The 20,529-nt window shown below is 44.0% G+C and overlaps 1 protein-coding gene across 7 annotated transcripts in view; it reads left to right on the top strand.

Annotated features, from left to right (window-relative positions):
• The window catches only part of LOC133243353 (fibrous sheath CABYR-binding protein-like), a 277,781-nt gene that overhangs the window by 129,456 nt on the left and 127,796 nt on the right, over positions 1 to 20,529 (top strand). For 2 of the 7 annotated variants that reach the window (XM_061410152.1, XM_061410150.1), the window contains exons 1-4: positions 5,908 to 6,142; positions 18,280 to 18,354; positions 18,828 to 18,966; positions 19,372 to 19,497. In XM_061410152.1, coding sequence (XP_061266136.1) covers positions 6,071 to 6,142; positions 18,280 to 18,354; positions 18,828 to 18,966; positions 19,372 to 19,497 — 412 coding nt within the window. In that variant the 5' untranslated portion in view covers positions 5,908 to 6,070. Of the gene's footprint in view, positions 1 to 5,906; positions 6,143 to 18,279; positions 18,355 to 18,827; positions 18,967 to 19,371; positions 19,498 to 20,529 lie in introns of those variants that run through there. The other 5 variants (XM_061410149.1, XM_061410154.1, XM_061410151.1 and 2 more) reach the window with 5 other exon arrangements.

Raw genomic sequence — 20,529 nt, 5'->3', positions numbered from 1 at the left:
TGAATGATGGGCTGTTTTCTACATTTTTATTGTGGTAGCATTTATACCACGGTATACATTGGTGAAAACTCTACAAACTATAATGTTTAAAGTGTTGTCTTTTATTGTATACAAATTATACCTTAATACTTTTTTTTAAAGGAAAAGGAACATTTAAGTTTTAAATATTGGTTATTGTATCCATCTAGACCATGAGCTCAAAAACATAAAACTCTTATTTTGGAATTCTTCCCAGACCTGGCCAACTTCTAGGATTCCCCATGACAGTTTCATACCCTTATGACAGAACACATAAACGTGTTCTTAACCACGTTTACAACTCCCTCTCCTTCACCTCAAGTCCAAATTCTTGCTGAGTTCTGTCCATTTTATTTCGTAAACGTCTAATGTGTCTCCTTTTACCCATGTCCATCACATCTGCTCTAGTCCAAGCTTCCCTCCATTTAATTGTCAACCCCCCTTCTCACTGGTCTCTTATATCCACTGAGTGTGTCTGTCTCCCTATTCCCGCCCTCTCCCTCCCTCTCTTACAGTTGCAGAGCTGTCTATGTGTTTCTAGATAAAGGCTACTCTCCTATACAAGGACTTGAAAGCATGGTCTAGCCCCTGTCTACCTTGCTAGCAACATCGAAAGTAGAGCTTCATTTTCTTGTCCCTCTTATCAGACTTCCTTCACATCCGCCAATTTCCTATGCTTCTCCACTTAGATTGTCCCCAAGTTCTGAAGCCTCCTGGTTTGTAAACCCCTTAAAACTAGGCTTTAACAGTACGTGAACCAAGAACTTCCAGATATACAACTTAGGTTTCGAGGAGGCAGAGGAACCAAAGATCAAATAGCCAAGATTTGTTAGATCATGGGGAAAGCAAGGGAAATCCCACAAAACATCTGCTTCTGCGTCATTGACTACGCTAAGACCTCTGACTCTGTGGATCAAACAAACTGTAGAAAATTCTTAACCACAGCGGAGTACCAGACTACCTGACCTGTCTCCTGAGAAACCTGTATGCCGGTCAGGAAGCAAGTTAGAACCAAAGATGGAAAAGGTGACTGCTTTAAAAGTGGGAAAAAGTATGACAAGGCTGTATGTTATCTGGTAACAGTGGCCTCATAATATGAGACAAAGGAATTAACTTCCTTGGGACTTCCCAGGTGGCGCTAGAGGTGAAGAACCTGCCTGCCAATGCATGAGAGAGTCTGGTTCAGTCCCTGGGTTAGGAAGATCCCCTGCAGGAGGCCCTGGCACCCACTCCAGTATTCTTACCTGGAGAATCCCAGGGACAGAAGAGCCAAGCGGGCTATGGTCCATAGGATCGTAAAGAGTCAGACACAATGGAAGTGACTTAGCATGCACACACATGAACTTAATAGATAGAAAGGTACTATTCAGCTCATTACTTTTTGAGTGAACTTTGCTCCTCAATATTTTTAAAGAAATGTTCTCGTTTTATATATGTATCAATTTTTTGGATAACATTTTTCTGCTCTCCTTTTTTAAACGTCTTTATTGAAATAGAATTTATATACAGCAAATTGTATATTTAATGTGTACATTTTGATGAGTTTGGACATATGCAAACAATGATACTAACATCACCGCAATGAATGTAATAGACATACCCAACACCTCCTAAAATTTCCTTGTGTCCCTTTAGTTTTGTTTTATGTTAGACTGTGTGTGTGTGTGTGTGTGTGTGTGTAGTGAGAACACAATATTCGATTAACTCTCTACAAATGTTGGGGCTACCCACGTGTCTCCGTGGGAAAGTATTCACCTGACAATGCAGGAGATGCAGGAAATGGGGGTTTGATCCCTGGATCGGCAAGATCCCCTGGAGGAGGGAATGACAACCCATTCCAGTATTCTTGCAGGAGAATGCCATGGACAGAGGAGCCTGGCAGACACGATTCAAGAGAATTGGCACACACTTGGCATGTATGCACAAGTACTTATAAGGTGCCATTTCACTTCATCCTCACTAGGACCCTTGAAGAAAAGCCTTTCACCCCTTCAGGATTCTGAGACCAGATGCTCCTTTCAGAGACCCTCTCCTTTTCCTTCCAGCCCCACATGAACTGCCCTGGACTGCTGGTCTGGGTCTGAATTTTATCTAGATCCTGAACAGATTTTTCAGTTCAGTCCTCACAGGGACATTGTGACAGACCCTGCATGTGGGCAGGAGATAGGTGTCCTGAAGAATGCATGGAGCAGGCAGGGTCTTGAGGGGATCTTCTGAGGGAGCGTGGGTGCTTGGTGAGAAGACAAAAATGGGGTGAGGCCCTGTGAGTAGGGCTGGGGGAGGGCTAACGAGGCCCCTGAGTGGGGAGGGGAGGCCTGGTGGAAGGGGAGGGGAGGGGTGGAAATTTGGGGAGAGAGAGGAATTGTGGCAGCTGTTACCAGGAGAAGGACTCTGGAAAATGACAGAGGTGATTAGAGGGATGTAAGGGAGTTGTCATAGGCACAGTGGTAAACCTCTCCTATCTCCAGAATTCAGTAGCATAGAGTGGGTGCTGCGATAGAGAGGACCAGTCTCTGGGGCTTCTTCTGTGGATCTGGCATTCACTCTGAACCTCCCATGGGGCAGGATACAGAGTTACCATGACCAGAGTTGACCAGGGTGGGGTTAGGGCCATTCTCAGGACCCAGACCTGGGAAATCAATTTCAGAGCCCCTCAGCTCTGAGGCACACCACACCCCTGGAATGAACCTGCCTTCCTCAGGATGACATGCTGGTGACTACGGGCTGCAGGAATTGCAAGACTGGAGGCCTCTCTCCCTTGGGGTTGACTGAACAGAGACTCAGTGCAAATGCCCACGCAGTAGCCCAGAGGCAAAGATGTGGGGCTCTGTGTCCCAGGGTGCAGACTGTAGGCTCTGGGGGAGGGGTGTGAAGCCTCTGAGGTAAATGGGAGCTATTAGCTAGAGTAGTGTCCACTTAAGGAAATACATACAACAGAAGAGGTGTGAGTTTAGGTTGGATTTGGGTTCTCCTGGGGACTATAGCCCGGGACACAGCTCCTCCGTTAGCTCTGAGAACACTGCTCTGAGGAGGTAGCAGTGAAGGCAATATGAGTTTTGCCTAGGAAATACATGAAGTCTAGCATGAATACTGGCAAAAGATTACTGTGAAACACAGAGATCAGACATTGCAAGTTAATCATTTTCATGCTTTTGTGTGTGGGGCAAGGATCTGGGGTCACTGAACCTTTTCCTGAGGAAGCTGTGTGACTAAATAAGGGCCAACTTGTCCAAAGCACAGTGTGCCTCTTCCTGTTTGTCACCCAGAATTCCTTCAGATTGCAGTGTCATTCAGGAACCACAGAGGTTACAAGTTAACCCTGTAGAACTGGCTGTGAGCAATGCTGTTTCTCTTAGGGATCCTAATTCATCTGAAGCCACAGTTGGTATTTCTGAGCTGGAGTGCATCTGTGTCCTCAGGCGTGACCTATTAGAGCTGTTTTGGGTTAGTGTCCAGGATGAGCAGTCTGAACTGTTTGCACATCTCTGTCCCAGGGCATGAAATCTCAGAACTATTTCGGGGTCCTTTGTCCAGAGGGTTGGGCCTTTCAGCTCTTCATGTATCTGCACATGAGAATAGTCTTAAGAGGAAGGCTGGATGGACCCCAGTCTCACAGGCCATAGAAGCAGGCCTGTGATGTCACATTTGCTACGATTATTACCATGTCTCTGCACAGAGATAAAAGCCTGGGGCCCCAGCCTCAGAGAGGGTAATAATGCTCAGTTCACAGAAGCCCAGGCATTAATCTTGTTAAGAACAATACTTGCTGATATGACTACCACCCTTGATAGGGGCCCTGTTTCAGAAAGTGTGTACACACACTCCTTCAGTCCATCTGTCCAGCCCACAACAAGCAGGGCACCGATAGCAGATGGGCACCCAAGGCCCAGTGCAGATGGAAGATCTCAGCTCATGAGGAGGAGAGAGACTGCATGTAAGCTTGGGCTCCTTGGAAGAGGAAGGGAAGAATCAGCACAACCCTGGCCGGGTAGTGGGGGAGGGGGGCGTTTGCACAGGGCCACAAGTACCCTATGACTGACTCACTGTCAGGATATGTCTCTGTGTCTCTCCATCACACACCCATCGATGTGGTGGGGGAAGGTACAGAGGTGAGCCTCCAAGCAGCTGGGGAGAAATCTCACATTCACCAATTTGCATGAGGCTCCACCACAAATGCAGAGATCCCTGCCTCTCTTTCCTCCATTAAAGCAGTCATTGGCAGTGAGATCAGCAGGAGGGCAGTCTGGGCAGGATAGGTTGTGAGGGACCCTGTGTACAGCATGTGCCTCCCCAGGAATGGAGCATGTCCTTGTCTTGATGGGCAGAGGCCCCTGATGTGGATGAAGGGAGCATGATTAAGGCCCAGGCTATGGGCGACTGAGTCATTCCCTAGAGAGAGTCCCTGCGGAGGAGCTTCTTTTCTCCTATAGGGAAAATGTACTGTACATCATCCAGTAGCAGGGCTGGGGGCCTGTATGTGGGTGCTAACTAAGTGGGGACAGGTTGCTGCCAGAAGTAGTCTCTCCGTCCCTGCCTAATGCTCTATCTTTGTCTTTCTCCCTGCCATCTCTGTGCCTCTTATATCATGCCTCTCTGCCTTTGTAAGACTCAATGTGCCCTCAGTCACACCAAGAGGGTCCTTGCCCTGTCTCTCCTGAGAATACCTTCGGTTGACATGGATGTTCACTAGAAGCAGGAGGAGGCATTCCCCTTGAGTGTAGTGGATTCCAGGAAAGTCATGCTGAGCTGCAGAAGGGGTGGGGAAGGGTTTTTCTTCAAATAAACCAAGGGCTCTTCAACAATCATGTGTGATCTGGGCCTCGGAAAGAAGCCTGGGGACTTCTCTGATAAGAACCCTCCTGTGGTTCAAGTCCAAATCCTCCCAATGGCCAGAACGGCCAACAGACCTGGCCTTCATCACTTCTGTCACCCAATCTCTTCACTCTCCCTCCATCATGCTGTGCCTGTCACATTGCCCTCCTCACTGTTTTCATACACACTACACAGGGTTCTACTCCCCAGCTTTTCCACTGGCCTTACCTCTGTCTAGGATACTTTTCTCCCAGATAGGCATATCTCCTCTAGGCTGTTGCTCAAATGTCACAATCTTAGAACTTCCCTGACCACTCTTTCTAAATATCACCCCCTCTCTCTATTTCACTATCCCGATTTAATTTTAATCATGGCAATTACAAACACCTGATACATTACTTGTATTTAGGGACCACATGATCCCAACAGAATGTAAGCTCCATGAGGAAAAGGTTGATTTTCTCTGTCGTAACATACAGAGTTGTGCTTAATGCATACTTTGGAGAGAATGCATGAATGATGGAATGAACAAACAAATTTAAACTTGTTGAGAGAGGCATAGCTAGACAGGCTGAGGATTCTGCTACGAAACATATTCAGGGATGACAAGATGGTGACAAAGCCATGGTCTTTATCTCACCTACGTGGTGGTGTCCTTGGGTCCTCTCAGAGTTGACCCCTTTCCTAAGAGAATGGAAGGTCCTGTTGTCTCTTCCACATATTACTCGCAGTCAGCGACAGAGGGCTTTCCCAAGCCAGGCCTGCAGATCCCAGTCGGAAGCTTTATCTATTCTGCCCATTGGGGGACTAAGGCTGGCTTTCCCCCATGAGAGCTATTCTGTATTGAACAGGAAAGCACAATCACAATGCCCAGCAAAGATAAAGTGTTTTCCATGCTCTCTGTTACGACAGTGATCCCCATAGAGACGTAATCTTCAGTTTACGAAGACTTTTTTCTGAGTCCCAAATTGCAGGAATCTGTGGGGTTTTCCCCCTAACCTTGCCCTTCTGCCCTTTGTGGATCCTCCTGGAATGGTCCACAGGCATCTATATCTGCTGTTCCCCAATCCCACTAGCAAGGGGCGCGCGAGATGAAACAGTTCTGTCCTGGGATGTACCACCGAGGGTAGCGGAAAGACCACCCACTCTGGAAGGTACCATTGGGAGAGGGCGTGTGACAACAGAGAGGGTCCCCTTACACCGCGTCGGGCATGGACCACAGTTCCCAGCAGCGGCACTCATGGCGCCACTAGGTCCATCCCGACTCGCTCCTCTTCGTCTTCCCACTGCTTTTGAATCCGAGTGGACACAGGTATTAAGCGGAAACTTTCTCCGTCTCTTTTTCAACTCCACCCCTTCGTTGGTGGGACCACTACGGAGCGAGAGACTGGCTGGCTGGGTGTGGAGTCAGGGAAGTGTTCTGGGCAGTGATTGGCCACCGCGTGATTGCAGGCAGTGTGGTCGCAGAACAGGAACTGAGGGCGAGAGGCGCCTGTATACGCGTGCGCCTGCGTTGGCCTGCGCGACTTTTCAGAGCAAACAATTTTCCTCCGAGTCTTATTGCTTTTTCCAAAGGGGTCTAATAGGTGCCCTGGTTAGTGGCGAGGTTTGGCGCAGTCGCTGGCTGTGCATGGTGATGGCATTTCATCCTGGTTTAGCTCTGCTCAGTCTGGATCCTGTGGCAGTGCAGGGTCATTCACACAGCTGCTGCTGCTAAGTCACTTCAGTCGTGTCCGACTCTGTGCGACCCCATAGACGGCAGCCCACCAGGCTCCCCCGTCCCTGGGATTCTCCAGGCAAGAACACTGGAGTCGGTTGCCATTTCCTTCTCCAGTCCTTGAAAGTGAAAAGTGAAAGTGAAAGTGAAGTCGTGTCCGACTCTTAGCGACCCCATGGACTGCAGCCTACCAGGCTCCTCCGTCCACGGGGTTTTCCAGGCAAGAGTACTGGAGTGGGTCGCCAGTGCCTTCTCCGTCATTCACACAAATGCATGCAATTCATGTCCAGGGAGAGGTCTCTGAGTTTGGTGTCTCTCCCTGGAGAATAAACTGTATCTGGCAGCTTGGGTTTGTGTATTGCTTCGTGTGACAACACAGGTGTTGTTTGGGTACATTTGATCCCTTTGAGCCTTTTGGCAGGGTTGTGAGTGATGGGATATTTGATCTGAGCGGATTTTGTGAGCCATAGTACAAAGCCTCTAGGATGTGTGCCTGTATACTGGGATGTGCATCTTTGGAGCTTGCTGGCTTTTCAGTCCCTGAGAGTGAGATCTCTGTGTAGGCGTCTGCACCCCAGAATGTGAGATCACTGAGCTTTTGATTCTGCGTTCCGAAGTTGTGATGCCTCTGTGCTGCTTTAAGGATGGGTCAGTGTAAAGGTGTAAACTATCAGCTGCTTGGGGATCTATGCACAGGTTGCAAGTTTTTCATTTGTCTAGGAAATTAATCTTAAGATTATATTGTGTTCCTGAGTTATTATTAAAACGTCTGTCTTTCTGTTTAGGGTGTTTTGTGTTAGGTCGGTAAGTGTCGAGTGGTTTGGGAGTCAGTCTCCATGATGTGAAGTATCTGTGCAGTTCTCGTTTGTTTCTGTCTGGAAGACTTAGGTCTGTTTGGAGGGTCTTTGTCACAGTGTGTATGGTTATGGTCTCAGTTGTGTTTGAGGGTCTGAGACGAGTTGTGCACTCTCTGTGCAGAGATTCAGTGAGCTCTTTTTGGTGTTTCTGGGTATCTGAGCTGTTTGGAGTCTTTGTGTTAGATATAAAACCTCTTATGTTCTTGGCTGTGAAGTCTCTGTCCGGGAACTGAGGATTTGGAAGCTGGCAGATATGATTCTGAAGCCTGGAACCTGACATGCTGACTGTGTTGTTGAGTGTATCACTTGTCTCCTGAAATCTCAGTTTGTACCCTAATTAATACAATGGGGCCAGTGCCCATCTTGGAGGGTACCTGTGCATGTTAGCAATGTGTGTAAAGGACCTGGCTCCAGACTGTCCTTCAGCAAATGTTATCTGAGCACCTGCCATAGACCTGAGCACTATTTCTTTTTTATTTTATTTTATTTTTAAACTTTACATAATTGTATTAGTTTTGCCAAATATCAAAATGAATCCGCCACAGGTATACATGTGTTCCCCATCCTGAACCCTCCTCCCTCCTCCCTCCCCATACCATCCCTCTGGGTCGTCCCAGTGCCCTAGCCCCAAGCATCCAGTATCGTGCATCGAACCTGGACTGGCATCTCGTTTCATACATGATATTTTACATGTTTCAATGCCATTCTCCCAAATCTTCCCACCCTCTCCCTCTCCCACAGAGTCCATAAGACTCTTCTATACATCAGTGTCTCTTTTGCTGTCTCGTACACAGGGTTATTGTTACCATCTTTCTAAATTCCATATATATGCGTTAGTATACTGTATTGGTGTTTTTCCTTCTGGTTTACTTCACTCTGTATAATAGGCTCCGGTTTCATCCACCTCATTAGGACTGATTCAAATGTATTCTTTTTAATGGCTGAGTAATACTCCATTGTGTATATGTAACATAGCTTTCTTATCCATTCATCTGCTGATTGACATCTAGGTTGCTTCCATGTCCTGGCTATTATAAACAGTGCTGCGATGAACATTGGGGTACACGTGTCTCTTTCCCTTCTGGTTTCCTCAGTGTGTATGCCCAGCAGTGGGATTGCTGGATCATAAGGCAGTTCTATTTCCAGTTTTTTAAGGATTCTCCACACTGTTCTCCATAGTGGCTGTACTAGTTTGCATTCCCACCAGCAGTGTAAGAGGGCTCCCTTTTCTCCACACCCTCTCCAGCATTTATTACTTGTAGACTTTTGGATCACAGCCATTCTGACTGGCGTGAAATGGTACCTCATAGTGGTTTTGAAGGAGTTTGGGACAGTACTGCTGCTGCTGCTAAGTCGCTTCAGTCGTGTCCAACTCTGTGCGACCCCATAGACCGCAGCCCACCAGGCCCCTGCCAGTCCCTGGGATTCTCCAGGCAAGAACACTGGAATGGGTTGCCATTTCAACCAAGTGTCTCATTTCATAGACTTGGTGGTCAGTAAATAATCAAGGGTGGCAGGCGCTATGAAGAAACATATTGCTAGATCAGGGGAAAAGGTGTATGTAGATATGATGTTATTATTTTCTTCAAGATAATGAGGGAAAGACTCCCCGAAAGATGGCAAGTAAGCAGAGATCTGGAGGAAGTAAGGGAGCAGGCTGTGGGGTTACCTAAGAGAAGAGCATTCCAGGCAGAAGGAACAATAAATGCAACAGTCCTGGCATGGAAATCTACTTGGCGTGCTCCTGAATGTCAAGGAATCTTGTAATGGGCTGGGTTTGGCACGTAGCTCTCATCAAAAGGGGCCTGGTGCTGCTATTTCAGTTTCTACCTCAGTTTGTGGTCATCTGCATCTGTAACCTATTTCTTTCCTGATATTGGTAAGTTTTGTCTTTAGTTATCTTTTTTTTTTTTTAATTCTTGTGGGTGGAAACTTATGAATTCATATTGACCTTTTGAAAGAGCCAGCTTTGGGTTTTGTTGCTTATCTACATATTTTTTTCTAATATCTGTTCTGATCATTATTTCCCTTATTTTGCTGACAGTCTCACTACCAAAGGGGTTTAATAAAGTCCCTGAGAGTTTCCCAAGTGTAGTGAAATCTCACAGATTCTGGGGCACTGTTGTAGCCCCACTGAGTGAGATTCACTGAGTGTAGATCATGGAATCTGCACTTTTTAAAAGAATTCCTCAGTTCTGATTGACATGGACAACTTGTCTAGGCACTACCAGAGCAGAGGCATGGTCTAATTTTGCCTGCTTCCAGGCTCTGTCTCCATTGAGAGCATGTGACAGGGGTTTCCTGCTTTCTCTGATGCACAAACCCAAGACCACCAGTCTAGGAGACTCACTGACATGCTGTCTGATGTTCTGAGGAGGCTCTGAGACCATCGTGTCTACAAAACATCCTGATGCCAGTCTTGTCAAGCCTCCATTTGAAAGATTTCTGAAGAAATCAGATTTCTATTTAGTGTGCATTTCTATGATGTAAGATCAATTTGTGTTATGTGCTAGCTGTTATTCTACATATTTTGCCATAGCCATTGGATCTTACTCTTGACTGATAAATACAGAACACACAGAGTTTTCCACAGTGCATCCAGACCTCTGGCTCCCTTAATGCTGGAGACACTGAACAAGTTATGTAGTGCCTCTGCGCCTCATTCCCCCTTTAACCACATGGAAACACTCAGTTCAGTTCAGTTCAGTCGCTCAGTCGTGTCTGACTCTTTACGACCCCATGAATCACAGCACACCAGGCAGCCCTGTCCATCATCAACTCCCACAGTTCACTCAGACTCAACATCCGTTGAGTCGGTGATGCCATCCAGCCTTCTGATCCTCTGTAGTCTCCTTCTCCTCCTGCCCTCAATCCCTCCCAACATCAGGGTCTTTTCCAATGAGTCAACTCTTCGCATGAGGTGGCCAAAGTACTGGAGTTTCAGCTTCAGCATCATTCCTTCCAAAGAACACCCAGGACTGATCTCCTTTAGAATGGAATGGTTGGATCTCCTTCCAGTCCACGGGACTCTCAGGAGTCTTCACCAACACCACACTTAAAAAGCATCAATTCTTCGCCGATCAGCTTTCTTCACAGTCCAACTCTCACATCCATACATGACTACTGGAAAAACCATAGCCTTGACTAGACGGACCTTTGTTGGCAAAGTAATGTCTCTGCTTTTGAATATGCAATCTAGGTTGGTCATAACTTTCCTTTCAAGGAGTAAGCGTCTTTTAATTTAATGGCTGCAATCACCATCTGCAGTGATTTTGGAGCCCCCAAAAATAAAGTCTGTCACTGTTTCTCCATCTATCTGCCATGAAGTGATGGGACGAGATGCCATGATCTTCGTTTTCTCAATGTTAAGCTTTAAGGCAATTTTTTCACTCTCCTCTTTCACTTTCTTCAAGAGGCTTTTAGTTCCTCTTCACTTTCTGCCATAAAGGTGGTGTCATCTGCATATCTGAGGTTATTGATATTTCTCCCGGCAATCTTGATTCCAGCTTGTGCTTCTTCCAGCCCAGCGTTTCTCATGATGTACTCTGCATATAAGTTAAATAAGCAGGGTGACAATATACAGCCTTGATGTACTCCTTTTCCTATTTGGAACCAGTCTGTTGTTGCATGTCCAGTTCTATCTGTTGCTTCCTGACCTGCATACAGATTTCTCAAAAGGCAGGTCAGGTGGTCTGGTATTCCCATCTCTTTCAGAATTTTCCACAGTTGATTGTGACCCACACAGTCAAAGGCTTTGGCATAGTCAATAAAGCAGAAGTAGAATGTTTTCTGGAACTCTCTTCCTTTTTCCATGATCCAGCAGATGTTGCCAATTTGATCTCTGGTTCCTCTGCTTTTCTAAAATCAGCTTGAACATCAGAAAGCTCATGGTTCATGTATTGCTGAAGCCTGGCGTGGAGAATTTTGAGCATTACTTTACTGGTGTGTGAGATGAGTGCAATTGTGTGGTAGTTTGAGCATCTTTGGCATTGCCTTTCTTTGGGATTGGAATGAAAACTGACTTTTTCCAGTCCTGTGACCACTGCTGAGTCTTCCAAATTTGCTGGCATAGTGAGTGCAGCACTTTAACAGCATCATCTTTCAGGATTTGAAATAGCTCACCTGGAATTCCATCACCTCCACTAGCTTTGTTCATAGTGATGCTTTCTAAGGACCACTTGACTTCACATTCCAAGATGTCTGGCTCTAGGTGAGTGATCACAGCATCGTGATTATCTTGGTTGTGAAGATCTTTTTTGTACAGTTCTTCTGTGTATTCTTGCCACCTGTTCTTAATATCTTCTGCTTCTGTTAGGTCCATACCATTTCTGTTCTTTATCGAGCTCATCTTTGTGTGAAATGTTCCCTTGGTATCTCTAATATTCTTGAAGAGATCTCTAGTATTTCCCATTCTGTTGTTTTTCTCTATTTCTTTGCATTGATCGCTGAGGAAGGCTTTCTTATCACTCCTTGCTCTTCTTTGGAACTCTGCATTTAGATGCTTATATCTTTCCTTTTCTCCTTTGTTTTTCACTTCTCTTCTTTTCACAGCTATTTGTAAGGCCTGCCCAGACAGCCACTTTGCTTTTTTGCATTTCTTTTCCATGGGGATGGTCTTGATCCCTGTCTCCTGTACAATGTCACAGACACCGTCCATAGTTTATCATGCACTGTCTATCAGATCTAGTCCTTTAAATCTATTTCTCACTTTCACTGTATAATCATAAGGGATTTGTTTCCCTGAAAGGTCTAGTGGTTTTCCATACTTTCTTCAATTTAAGTCTGAATTTGGCAATAAGCAGTTCATGATCTGAGCCACAGTCATCTGCTCGTTTTGTTTTTGCTGACTGTATAGAGCTGCTCAATCTTTGGCTGCAAAGAATATAATCAATCTGATTTCTGTGTTGACCATCTGGTGATGTCCATGTGTAGACTCTTCTCTTGTGTTGTTGGAAGAGGGTGTTTGCTATGACCAATGCATTCTCTAGGCAAAACTCTATTAGCCTTTGCCCTGCTTCATTCCATAATCCAAGGCCAAATTTGCCTGTTACTCCAGGTGTTTCCTGAATTCCTACTTTTGCATTCCAGTCCCCTATAATGAAAAGGACATCTTTTTCGATGTTACCAACCAGTCTTTTCTAAAGGAGATCAGTCCTGGGTGTTCTTTGGAAGGAATGATTCTAAAGCTGAAACTCCAGTACTTTGGCCACCTCATGCGAAGAGTTGACTCATTGGAAAAGACTCTGATGCTGGGAGGGATTGGGGGCAGGAGGAAAAGGGGACGACAGAGGATGAGATGGCTGGAGGGCATCACCGACTCGATGGACATGAGTTTGAGTGAACTGCAGGAGATGGTGATCGACAGGGAGGCCTGGCGGGCTGCGCCTCATGGGGTCGCAAAGAGTCGGACACGACTGAGCAAATGAACTGAACTTAAGAGCTGAAATAGCTTTTTGAGAATCTTGTAATACCTGTTGAGTAAAATTAGTCAAAAGCATCCACTCATAGCAGAACATCTGTAGTTCCCAGAGAGGGAACAAACACTGCAGCCAAATAATCATACCAGTGAAATACAGACCTTGCCCACTGAGTTTTAAGGTGTGGTAAATTAGCAGGCTTTTCTGGAAGCTCTGAAAATATGAAGCCATAAGTAAAAGCTAGACCTTGGGTGCATCTCCCTATCCAGCCAGGGGGAAGCCATGCCCATAGGTAAGAGCCACATACCCAGTAGGTCCCATTTGGAGCAAGCCAGCGTGACTGAGATATCCAGTCCCAATCAGTGCCTGGCCAAGCAAAGGGAGGACCTGAACTGGGGTTGGAAAATACGGGAATGATTACCTTGCATATTTCCTGAGGCAAAAGTCCCAATTGTTTCCAATCATTATAATTAAGTTGTTGGCTAACTTCTGGGGATGGCTCTATTTGTTCCCAGCATATAGGGGCAGTAGACATTAGACGTCCCTTTTCAGGAGTTAGCCATATAACCTCAATCATCCCATATTTGATAAACGTCAGGTAAAAAGCCACTAGATCTAGACCCATTTACCTTCTGTGTAGCGAAATAGTCATTAAACCAAGACAATGTATAATCAAAATTAAAAGCCACGTTATGTCCATAATTAAAGTACAAAGTGTTGCACCGGTCCATCTTAGGGTTGTTAGATGTCATCAGATTAACAAGAGACATCACATACGATTGTTGTCGAAGGTATTCACAGACTTGGAGAAAGTCTTTTCCTTGAAGTGGAGATGTCCACCATGGGAAGCCTTCCACTGATGAAGAGGGGAGCACTCTGCAGACCCAGCAGTTAGACCGATTGTGGAATGCAGCATAGGAGTGAGCCCAGGACAGGAAGGCATTGTCTTGAGGATCAAACGGCAAACTCAGGATTTTTGGAGTCAGAAGTAGGCTCACATAGATTATCAGGGCCATCTGAAAAGTACAAAGTCAGAGCATAAAAACTAAAGGCATAAAATGACGTGACTTAGTTCTGGTCAGGGTGCCACCTCTTAAACTCGAGTGTGATGCACCCATGAATCTATTCCTGGCACTTTGACAGCTGTGGGAGAAGAAAGAATAAGCTGGTAAGGGCCTTCCCAGAGGGGTTTGAGGATTGGCCCCCAGATCCCAGTGTTTTTATCAGGACCTCTGTTCCTGGCTCAAATGAGGGCTTGTTTGATGCAGAGGCTAGGTCAGGAGTCACCTGCTGGAATTCCATTAATGCCTGTTGAAAAACTGAGAGCTGAGTTACATAATTAGTTAATTCTAAGGCTTCAGGGTCTATAACAATGTCTGTGCATAAGAAAGGCCTTCCATAAATACATTCAAGGGGACAGCCCCTCCTTTTGGGGGGCAGTCCCAGCCCTCATTAAAGCTATGGGTAGAACTTTAATTCAATTGTCCTGTGTCTCTTGAGTTAATGTGCACAGATGTCTTTTGATAATGTCGTTAGCTGTTTCAACCTTTCCTGAGGATTGGGGTCTCCAGGAACAGTGTAAGTGAGATTCTATTCCTAGAGCTTTAGACACCCCCTGAGTTAGAGCAGCTTCAAAGGTGATGCCATTGTCACTCTGAAGCCTCCGTGGCAGCCCAAACCTGGGGATAATTTCATGGATTAAAATTCTTATAACCTCCTTAGCGTGTTCACTGCAACAGGGAAACGGCTCAATCCATCCAGGAAAATATCCACCCAAACTTGTGAGCAAGAATATCCATTAGCTTGTGGCATGTGAGTAAAATCAGTTTCCCAGTCTTCTCCAGGATATTTTCCACTTGGTTGTAATCCAGATTTAGCTAGCTTTTCAGTCTTTGGGTTATTTTTCTGACAAACCTCACATCTTTTGATAATGTCCTTTAAACTTTTCACTACATTTTTACCTTCAAACAAATGAGAAGCTATCTGTTAAGTACTCTCTACACCTAAATGAAAACTCTGGTGTAAACCCTTAAGAATTTTCCATTGAGTCTTTTCAGGAATTATTAATCGTCCATCCTTGGACTGTAGCCATCCTTTATCAGTAATCTTTGCACCTCTTTTCTCATATCTTTCTAATTCTTCCTCAGTATATTGCAGTTTTTCCTGTTCCACAGGACCTGTCCAAATCAAAGGCATCTGCAGTGAAGGGGTTTCCTAAAGTGCCACTTTTCTGGCTTGACAATCAGCCAGCTGATTACCTTCAGCTACTTTACTCCCATCCCTGCTGTGCCCTTTGCAATGCGTATCAGCTACTCCTTTAGGACAATATATAGTCCTTACAAGTCTCTGGATCTCTCTGAAATGCTCAATAATTTCTCCTGTTGCCCTTTTAAACTGTTTTTCTTTCCATATTGCAGCATGAGCGTGTAAAGTCAAATAAGCGTACTTAGAATCAGTGAAGATATTTGCTCGCTGCCCTTCGCTTAGCTCTAGAACTTGGGTCAGAGCCATAAGTTCCACTAATGGCACTGGTTCCCTGGGGGAGAGATTTTGCTTCTAAAACCTGTTCAGCAGTCACCAGGGCATAACTTGCTTTAGGCTTCCTACCCTGATCACCAGCATCAGGGTCTTTTCCTGTGAGTCGTCTGTTCCCATCAGGTGGCTAAAGTATTGGAGCTTCAGCTTCAGCATCGGTCCTTCCACTGAATGTTCACAGTTGGTTTCCTTTAGGATGGGCTGTTTTTATATCCTTGCTGTCTGAGGGATTCTCAAGTGTCTTCTCCAGCACCACAAACCGAAAGCGTCAATTCTTTGTCACTCAGCCTTCTTAATGATCGAACTCACACATCTGTACATGACTACTGAAAAAGCCATAGTTTTGACTATACGGACCTTTGTTGGCAAAGTGATGTCTCTGCTTTATACTATGCTGTCTAGGTTTGACATAGGCTTCCCTGGTGGCTCAGTGGTAAAGAATCCGCCTGCATGGGTGTATCTATGGCTGATTCTTGTTGATGTTTGACAGAAAACAAAAAAAATTCTGTAAAGCAATTATCCTTCAATTAAAACATGCATAAATTGGCAAAAACAAAAACAAAACCCTCCCTGCAATGCATGGGATGCAGAAGACATGGGTTTCACCCCTGGGTTGGGAAGATGCCTTGCCATGCCCCATGGGAGGAGGGCATGGCAATCCATTAAAGTATTCTCGCCTGGAGAATCCCATGGACAGCAGCACCTGGCAGGCTACGGTCCATGGAGTCATAAAGAGTCAGACACGACTGAAGCAATGAGCATTTATGCATACTAGCTTTGTCATAGCTGTTGTTCCAAGGATCAAGTGTCTTAATACATGGCAGCAATCACCATCCACAGTGATTTTGGAGCCTCCAAAATTAAATGTGTCCGTGCATCCACTTCCCCCTTCTGTTTTCTGTGAAATGATAGGAGTAGATGGCATAATCTTATATTTTTGAATGTTGAGTTTTAAGCCAGCCTTTTCATTCTCCTCTTTCACCCGTATCAAGAGGTTCTTTAGTTCCTCTTCAGTTTCTGCCATTAGAGTGGTATGATCTGCATATCTGAGCTTGTTGATATTTCTGACAGCAACCTTGATTCCAGCTTGTGAGTCATCCAGCCCAGCATTTCCCATGATGTGCTCTGCGTGTAAGTTGAATAAGCAAAGTGACACTATACAACCTTGTCTTACTCCTTTCCCAATTTTGAACCAGTCCATTGTTCCATGTTTTATTCTGTTACTTCTTAACCCTCATACAGGTTTCTCAGGAGACAGGTCAGCTAGTCTGGTACTCCCATCTCTAAGAATTTTCCACAGTTTGTTGTGATCCACACAGTCAGAGGCCTTGAGGTAGTCTAGTCAATGAAGCAGAAGTAGATGTGTTTCTGGAATTCCCTTGCTTTCCCCATGATCTAATGAAGGTTGCAATTTGATCTCTTGTTTCTCTGCCTCTTCAAAACCAGCTTGTATATCTGGAAGTTCTCATTCCATATACTGTTGAAGCCTAGCTTGAAGGAGTCTACTAACTGGAAGCTTCAGAAATATGGGACAATCTAAGCTTGAGAAAGTGGAGGGTATGAATGAAGCCCAATAAGAGAGACAAGAAGAGGATTCTCTACTTTCCATGATGTTAGCAAGCTGGGCAAGGGCTAGACCATACCTTCAAGTTCTTGTGTAGGACAGTAGGCTTTATCTAGAAAGTCATAAACAGTTCTGCAACTGTAAGAGAGGGAGGGAGAGGGCGGTGAGTGGGAGACAGGCACCCTGAGTGGATGTGAGAGACCCGTTAGAAGGGGGTTGACAATTAAATGGAGGGGGGCTTTGGACTAGAGCAGATGTGGTGGACATGGGGAAAAGTCGATGCATTAGACATTTTCGAAGTAAAATGGACAGAACTCAGCAAGAATGTTGACTTGAGGTGAAGAGACGGAATTGTAAACGTGGTTAAGACCAAGTTTCTGTGTCCTGTCATAAGGGTACAAAGGTGTCATGGGGAATCCTGGAAGTTGGCCAGGTCTGGGAAGAATTTCAAATAAGATTTTTATGTTTATGAACTCAAGTTCTAGATGGATACAATAACCAGTATTTACATACTTAAAAGATCCTTTTCCTTTTTTAAAAAAGTTAGAAGTATTGAGATATAATTTATATACCATAGAAGTCAATGCTTTAAAGCATTACCATTTGTCGAGTTTTGACATATGCATACCATTGTGTAAATGCTACCACAATAAAAATGTAGAAAACGTCCCATTGGTTTGAAAATGCTCCCTTGGGCTATTTCCTTTCAGACTCCTTCCTCCACTCCTATACCCTGGCAACCACAGACATATTTCTCTGCCTATAGTTGTGCTTTTCCAGAAACCCATTGACATGAAATCATATAATACATAACATACAATCATATAATACATATGTATCACGAGTTTTGTGGTAAGGTGCCAAGAGAGAAGTGGACCGGTTGCTCTGCATGCAGACTCACCGCAGCCACAGACACTGAGAAAATCCCATAGTCAGGCTGTAAAGACTGAGCCTTTCTTCGTGTTCCAACTGAATTCCAAGGGAGTTGGGGGAAATAGGTCTGGTGAATAGGAGTGTGACAAGAGCAGTAGTCCTGAATTTTTAAATTCCTAGCAGTATTTCACTAAATATCTTCATGATGGAGAATTCTGTTGTGAAATCAAACTTCCTCACAAAAAGTCAGCCTTCCTTTGTACCTTAAGGTGATTTCTCTGCCAGCATAGCAAAGACAAAAATGGCTTTGCAAGCAACTGTATTTGGTGTAATTGGAATGCATGTACACTTTAACTTAACCAGAATTTTCTTTTGAAAGTATTTTCACATTAAAAAAAATAAGTCAACATATGGTCATAAAAGTGATCAAATATAGCTGTGCTCTTAAATACATTTTCTAAATCACAATATTCTACTTTCCGGGAGAAATATCAGTGGGCAAGTGGCGTCAACATTGGGACCTATAGATCAAGATTCCCCAAGCTGAATGAACCTGTGGTTGTGAGTACCTTACCATTTGATGTTTTCTATTAGCACAAGTTTATTTTTGAGAAAATCATGTTAAGTAGTACAGATGCAGTGATAAAGGTCTTCCATGCTGATAAAGGGTGACAGTTTGTCTTAGGAAGGAACATTGATCCAGATATATTACAGTCTGGCATTGCCTATGAGTATACTGTTGAATTCCCTGGAAATGTGCCCAGTGACTCCCTCCTCCTGCTTATTAACAACAGACTGCATACTTCCATCCCAACATAGATTTAAATAACTTCCAAAGTCTTTCTGGGTAACTCTTATGGGAGCTAACTCTTCTCTGTGGGAAGAGTAACTTTATTAAAAGTAAGTACATAGAATTGTGTTGGGAAAATGTTGTTAGGTTTACTTATGCTCAGATATATCTATGTATTATGTATATTTATGCTATTAGATGTATTAACAACAAAAAGTTTTTATTTGCATGCACTCTCTACTAGGACCAGCCGCCCAGTGTTGAGCAACCTCAACAAGAGGAACCGCCAGCTGAGATTCAGGATATCACACCTGGGAAGGAGGAAGTAAATGGAGAGGATCCGGTGAATCATAATGAAGAGAAGGAGAAGGATGCCTCTGGAGGTAAAGTGTAAGTGTGCATCATGTCTTAAGACATAACCAGTAAGAGGAGGAAAGGAAACATTAGAAAAGGACTTCAGACAGTTCCTAAAAAACTGAGCAGAGTATAGTTTGCAGGTCAGTGTGGTCGCTCAAATTTTCCCTTGTTTTCAAGACAAAGAGAAAGGGGCACCTAAGTTGTCTGAGGACAACCCTGGGAAAGGAAAAATGGTGATAGCATTCGGAAAATTCTGCTTTCCTTTTCTCCAGCAAAACATTCCTGGAATAATGCTCCTGAGGTTCTCATTCATCACATTTTTACCATACTAGCCTAAGACTTTTAATTCATAATACTGAGGGAATCAATATCATCATTCCCTTGTTTATATTGTATGCTTTACAGCTGAATTGATACATTTTTTTTTAAAGATTCTGACCTGGAAACTGATCTCCAGGAATTGGCTGAGGCAAAGACTGGGGGTAAAGGTGGAGATGGTCCTGATGTCAGGGAGGAGGTTGCATCAAATACAGAGCCTGTTGAAATGCCAGAAGCAGGTACGTCATCCATTCAGAAAGTAATTTATGTGGTTTCTGTTTTTTCAGAATATTATATCTTTACTAATATAGAGGGAACATTACTATTATTTTAATAACAGAGTTCACATATTCTTTGAAAGATAGTTCAGACCCCAGATGCCTGAGTGCGACTTACATTTACAAATAAAGAAACAGAGAGGATCAAGCCATATCGAATTGAAAATAGGCCTTTTTCTTCTCTTGTATTAGTATTTTAAGCAACAGCTAATAATTTTCAGGTTCTTTTATAATTTCTGCTGTAGCAAATATGGCATGCATTTGTAATAAATATTAGTTTATATGAAATATGCTCAGGCATTCAAGTAGGTTCTAGTACAAGCTTTAACATAACGTGTGTGATTCTGTGAAATCCGTTAACTTCTAAACTCAACTTTACTCATATAAGTTGTGAATTCAGAACAGATACACTAAAATGCTAAGTTTTCAATGCTAATTCTTGCATTCTCTGATTCTCTTCGATGGAATGCATACAAGAATACTCTGTTTTTTATGATTTATTTATCATAAAATATCATCTTGAGTCAAATTTTAACAGGCGAATTGAGATTTCATTTTCTGATGGGGGACACATGTTCACCTGTGGCTGATTCATGTCAATGTATGGCAAAAAGCACCACAATATTGTAAAGTAATTGGCCTCCAATTAAAATAAATAAAATTTTTTTAAAGAAAATGAGCCAACATTCTTCTTGATGTTTGTTAAATTCTCTCAAATTCTGAATGCTCTAGCTCTTAAAAAAACAGTTGGATTTTAAATCCTTTCCCCAGTAAAGCATGCAATGACTGAATAATAAAATGGCAAAAGATAGTCTAGTTTCCTGTTTCTGTGGCTGATCAAGTTGAGAGAGTGCATTTAGTCGGTGATATTCAAGCCAGGTGTGAGTAAGATACATATGCTAAGCACACTACCTGCCCCCACGTTTGGTATTTTTTGGGGGCGGGGGTGTTGCCTATTTTAATTGGAGGATCATTACTTTACAATACTATGAT

The sequence above is a fragment of the Bos javanicus genome, chromosome X (genome assembly GCF_032452875.1).
Source record: "Bos javanicus breed banteng chromosome X, ARS-OSU_banteng_1.0, whole genome shotgun sequence".
Lineage (NCBI taxonomy): Eukaryota > Metazoa > Chordata > Mammalia > Artiodactyla > Bovidae > Bos > Bos javanicus.
Note: the sequence above shows the minus strand (reverse complement) of the source record. Positions and strands in the feature narration are given on the sequence as shown.